Source organism: Pelophylax lessonae (assembly GCF_965119305.1).
Source record: "Pelophylax lessonae genome assembly, chromosome: 1".
Classification (NCBI taxonomy): domain Eukaryota; kingdom Metazoa; phylum Chordata; class Amphibia; order Anura; family Ranidae; genus Pelophylax; species Pelophylax lessonae.
Genome location: NC_138768.1, coordinates 210521903 through 210527395, shown reverse-complemented (window position 1 = coordinate 210527395; position 5493 = coordinate 210521903). Strand labels below are relative to the sequence as shown.

The 5493-nt window shown below is 39.2% G+C and overlaps 1 protein-coding gene and 1 long non-coding RNA gene across 2 annotated transcripts; both read left to right on the top strand.

Moving 5' to 3' along the window:
• The first annotated feature begins 1597 nt into the window (after positions 1-1597).
• LOC309567922 lies at positions 1598-2412 on the top strand. The gene is made up of 3 exons (XR_014225973.1): positions 1598-1687; positions 2164-2279; positions 2370-2412. It is a non-coding gene; the product is annotated as an uncharacterized lncRNA (long non-coding RNA).
• A 68-nt stretch (positions 2413-2480) lies between these two features.
• LOC309544666 (uncharacterized protein) lies at positions 2481-4173 on the top strand (the record flags this gene model as incomplete). Its single annotated transcript, XM_082243578.1, has 6 exons — positions 2481-2579; positions 2666-2728; positions 2953-3041; positions 3134-3245; positions 3334-3442; positions 4142-4173. 6 exons carry the CDS (start codon positions 2481-2483, stop codon positions 4150-4152), a joined length of 483 nt encoding a protein of 160 aa, XP_082099704.1. The 3' UTR covers positions 4153-4173.
• Between the last annotated feature and the right edge of the window lie 1320 nt (positions 4174-5493).

Below are 5493 nucleotides of genomic sequence, written 5' to 3'. Positions count from 1 at the left end.
GTGTCAAATGTCTGGGAGCTGGTTGGCATCGACCTAACAGGACCTCTGCCAACAACTGTTGATGGATATAGATATATCCTCACAGCAACAGACTACTTTTCGAAGTGGGTGGAGGCGTTTCCACTGAAAACCAAAAGTGCTGCTGAAGTGGGCCAGCACCTTTGTGCAATGATCTACAGGCACGGTTGTCCCAAAAGAATACTGTCGGACCAAGGCAGAGAGTTTGTGAATCAAGTAGGTGTAATTTCCAAATGGCATTGTTGTGACAATGATTTAAGAGGTATTATCTTACTATTGTCTTTTATAAAAAATTTTTTTTTTTTTTACAGCTGAACGATCGGCTTTGTGGTCTACTGGGCATCGAACGGAGTGTGACAGCTGCGTACCATCCACAAACAAATGGGCTGGATGAGAAAACGAACGACAACATAAAGCGGCAAGTTTTATTCAAATTCTGGTTTTAATGTTTTTTTTATGAACCCTTTTTTTTTTTTTTTTTTTTTTTTTTTTCTTTCCTTTTTTTTGGGCATTACACTGTTTATCAGTAGTTAACCTTTTTATATGTCGAAGTATTGTACTGATTTAAAGAGTTGTAAATGTTTTTTTTATTTAGATATTAATTAATTTTTTTTTTTATATATATTTTCTTGGCCTTGTAGAGCACTAACGAAATTGGTCAATGAGAAGCAAGATAACTGGGACATCTACCTGGAGGCAACCCTTTTTTCCTTGAGGTCGAAAGTGCAAACCACCACGAAGCATTCACCTTTTGCACTGATGTATGGAAGGGAGGCCGTTTTCCCCTCAGAGGTTCCTGTTGACATGCCGGTTAGCTATGTTTCTATGCAACATGAAATATTTTTCCCATAGTAATCTAGAGATTGTATCTGTGGTGCATTAGGTTTATTACCTGCTGCGAGTGCTAATTTGGCATATAGCTAATAAAAGCTGTGTTGCAGTTCTCTGCTCGCATATGGAAAGTTATGACTTGCAGTGGAAACTATTGAGGATGCAGGGCTAAACAAGAAAATGTATAGGCTCTTCACTCCTACAATCATGAAATTAATATAGCTTTCGGTCAAGTTGTACATCTGCGTTTGTGTGAAATAATATCATTAGGATTCCGTACTTTTTATTACATTTATTCTTGTATTCCTTTTTTTTTTAGCTTTCGACGATTATCCTTCCTGAAGAGCGCAGATATGCTTCGTTCTTGGAGGAGAAGAAGTCAGCGATGGAGATCGTCAGAACGACCACATTGGAAAACATAGCAAAAGCACAGGACAAACAAAAAAAAGATTATGAAAAGAAAGTTCAAAAAAAATATAAAAACTTTTTTTATTCCGTAGGTCAAGAAGTCCTTCTGTTCAACATGCGGAATAAAGGAAGAAAAGGTGGAACGCTGGAAAAGCATTTTTTTGGCCCTTACGTCATCGAGGCAATATCTGGGAAGCTGGTTACATTGTCCAATTCTGAAGGAGCAATTCTGAAGAATAAATACAATGTAGACCATCTGAAGCCGTACCGGAGACCCAAAACGGAGGAAGACACAGTAAATTTCCAGGAAGATGATCCATCAATGGACGCGCGTCAGGACAACAGCAGCGGTACTTCTCCCTATCAACAGAGGCCTTCCGTGATTGTTTATGCTGCGAAAAGACACCATGAAAAGATGGTCACTATTGAGGTAAAAGTTAACTCATTGTCTGAGTAGGGTATATGTATATATTGTATTTTTTCTTGCGTTTTAGTTGTTTTTTTTTTTTTTTACTTCTATAAAGTATATTAAGTACTTGATGTTTATTAGACATGTAATTTGAATACATAAATCTTGATTTTTGAAGCCCTCGCTAGATCCTGCACAGAATGTCATGCCAAACGTAGAGGAGAGAGGTATCCGTTAATGGATTTTTGATAGTTTGACCCCGTTGGTCATATGTTTGGCCGTGCCCTGTTGGTCTGGCCTTTTAAATCCTATGGCCATTATGGCCTTTTCTTTTTTTTTTTTGGATAAAGTTGCCACTGTTTGGCGTTGTTATACTGGATTCTTTAGTTAGTTTAACCCCGTTGGTCATATGTTTGGCCATGCCCTGTTGGTCTGGCCTTTTTCAATGTTATGGCTTGATCTAGCTAACAAACTTTTTTTTTTTTTTGTCTCCCCAGTTCGAATGGTATGGACAAAGGAGGATGAGCAGTCGTTGGAAGTGGTTGTAGGGCCTTACAAGCTCTATGTCTCTTCCTTTAAAACGCTGCGTGCAACCAAGTGGTTGGTAGACGAGGTAAGACACTACTCTGTTGAAAATGTATCCAAATGAAACCTTTAAGATTGAGTTTAATAAAATTGCTAAATATTTTTCTTTACAATGCAGGTGATTGATGCATACCTACATCACCTGATTACAAACAAACAGGCAAGTGAGATATCTATGTGAACTATGTGTATGCTTCTGTTACATATTTGCTGATTTTTGTTATTTTGTATGGGTTTCTATTTTCATTTGAAACAGGAATCTGTTCGCCACGTTTGTGCCGTGGTTTCCTCGGCGTTGTTTGATGGGCAAGTCCATATACTTGGAAAGGTGAGTTAGTTGTCACAATTACAGCTTTGCAGCTATAAGCATAAAATGTGACGTATTACTAACCTACTTTGAACCCTTTTTGGCAGAGTATATTTCCAGAAAATATTTGGATGTGTCCAGTAAACGTTGGAAAACACTGGATTTTAGTGGTATGTATTTCACACATTGTTTTATGTTATTGGACTACATTATAGTTTTTTATAATTTATGTATATTGGGTTAACACCTTATCTTTCAACGCAAACCCGAACACTTCCGAAATAAACCTAAACTCAATTGAAATTCAAATCCAAAACTGTTCAGGTGTACACTCTATATATGTATATAGATATTTAACATCACAAGCTGTTTTTCAATTTCAAAAATATTTTAGATAATCATCATGGCGGAGCAGGTGCTGTTGATCGTGGACCCAATGGGAAACGAAAACGTGTATCAATCTACATTGCACAAAAACTGGAGGTAACTGTGCCTGTTGAAAAAGTTGTAGCCTAACAAAGTGATGTGTAAAAGGTTCAATTAAAACATTTTAAATTTTGTTTTTTTTAAACTAGTTTGTTCCTGCGGAAGGCCAGTCGTAAGGATAAAGGAGTCCAATGGAAAACAGCAGTATTGGAGCACAGCAAGCAGCAGGACTCCAGTAGCTGTGGAGTTTTAATCTTGATGGTAATTTTTATTTTGGAAATTGTTTCAGTCAATAATGTAAAAATGTAAAGCGCTGATGGTAATGTTAGTTGTTTTTTTTTTTTTTCAGTTTGCAAAGGAGTTCCTAAGATCCCGACAAATCGGAACAGTCCAGACCTCAGCAGAAGCCATATTGGAGGCACGACTCAAAATAGCATGCGCCCTACTGGAGTATAAAGGTCAGCCATATCACAAACTGCATGGAACACTTGCTAGACGACATTGTATTTCTATTTAACCACTTTAGCCCTGCAGGATTTGGCTGCTCAAAGACAAGGCCCTATTTTGCGATTCTGCACTGCGTGACTTTAACGGACAATTGCGCGGTCGTGCGATGCTCTAACGAAATCTACGTCTGTTTTTTTTGTTTTTTTTTCGGGACTGCGACATTGTGGCGGACAGATCAGACCCCAAAGTAATAATTTTGACACTTTTGGGCGTACCAGTGACGTTACTACAGTAATCAGTGCTATAAATATGCACTGTTGCGTTAAAAATGACACTGGCAGGGAAGGGGTCTAGCATAGGATTACATAGCCTCTGTACTTCATGGAGAATAACAGACGGCTGTGTTACATCAGCCGTCTGTCTTTCTCCCTCTGCTGGGGGAGATTGGGAGTGCACGGCGGCCATCGGAGCCGCCGGTCACATGCGCTGACTCCCCAAATGACGCGGTGGCGCACCTGCGGCGGAGCGCGATCGCCCCTTAGCCACTCCCAGGGTAGCACCGTACAAGTGCGGCGGGCGGTCACCAAGTAGTTAAAATCTATAAAGATTATAAGAATGTGCTTAAAATGTATTTATTATAACAATGAAAAATGATGACATACTGATTGCCTGAAATTTGGTATACATTGTAAATTTTTTATTTTTTGTAGGTGCAGCGTGAGGCTTGGATGTCCAGCGTTTTAATTGTTCTTTCTGGAGTTGTTCTTTTTTTTTTTTTCCAGAAAATATTTGGATGTGTCCAGTAAACGTTGGAAAACACTGGATTTTAGTGGTATGTATTTCACACATTGTTTTATGTTATTGGACTACATTATAGTTTTTTATAATTTATGTATATTGGGTTAACACCTTATCTTTCAACGCAAACCCGAACACTTCCGAAATAAACCTAAACTCAATTGAAATTCAAATCCAAAACTGTTCAGGTGTACACTCTATATATGTATATAGATATTTAACATCACAAGCTGTTTTTCAATTTCAAAAATATTTTAGATAATCATCATGGCGGAGCAGGTGCTGTTGATCGTGGACCCAATGGGAAACGAAAACGTGTATCAATCTACATTGCACAAAAACTGGAGGTAACTGTGCCTGTTGAAAAAGTTGTAGCCTAACAAAGTGATGTGTAAAAGGTTCAATTAAAACATTTTAAATTTTGTTTTTTTTAAACTAGTTTGTTCCTGCGGAAGGCCAGTCGTAAGGATAAAGGAGTCCAATGGAAAACAGCAGTATTGGAGCACAGCAAGCAGCAGGACTCCAGTAGCTGTGGAGTTTTAATCTTGATGGTAATTTTTATTTTGGAAATTGTTTCAGTCAATAATGTAAAAATGTAAAGCGCTGATGGTAATGTTAGTTGTTTTTTTTTTTTTTTTTTCAGTTTGCAAAGGAGTTCCTAAGATCCCGACAAATCGGAACAGTCCAGACCTCAGCAGAAGCCATATTGGAGGCACGACTGAAAATAGCATGCGCCCTACTGGAGTATAAAGGTCAGCCATATCACAAACTGCATGGAACACTTGCTAGACGACATTGTATTTCTATTTAACCACTTTAGCCCTGCAGGATTTGGCTGCTCAAAGACAAGGCCCTATTTTGCGATTCTGCACTGCGTGACTTTAACGGACAATTGCGCGGTCGTGCGATGCTCTAACGAAATCTACGTCTGTTTTTTTTGTTTTTTTTTCGGGACTGCGACATTGTGGCGGACAGATCAGACCCCAAAGTAATAATTTTGACACTTTTGGGCGTACCAGTGACGTTACTACAGTAATCAGTGCTATAAATATGCACTGTTGCGTTAAAAATGACACTGGCAGGGAAGGGGTCTAGCATAGGATTACATAGCCTCTGTACTTCATGGAGAATAACAGACGGCTGTGTTACATCAGCCGTCTGTCTTTCTCCCTCTGCTGGGGGAGATTGGGAGTGCACGGCGGCCATCGGAGCCGCCGGTCACATGCGCTGACTCCCCAAATGACGCGGTGGCGCACCTGCGGCG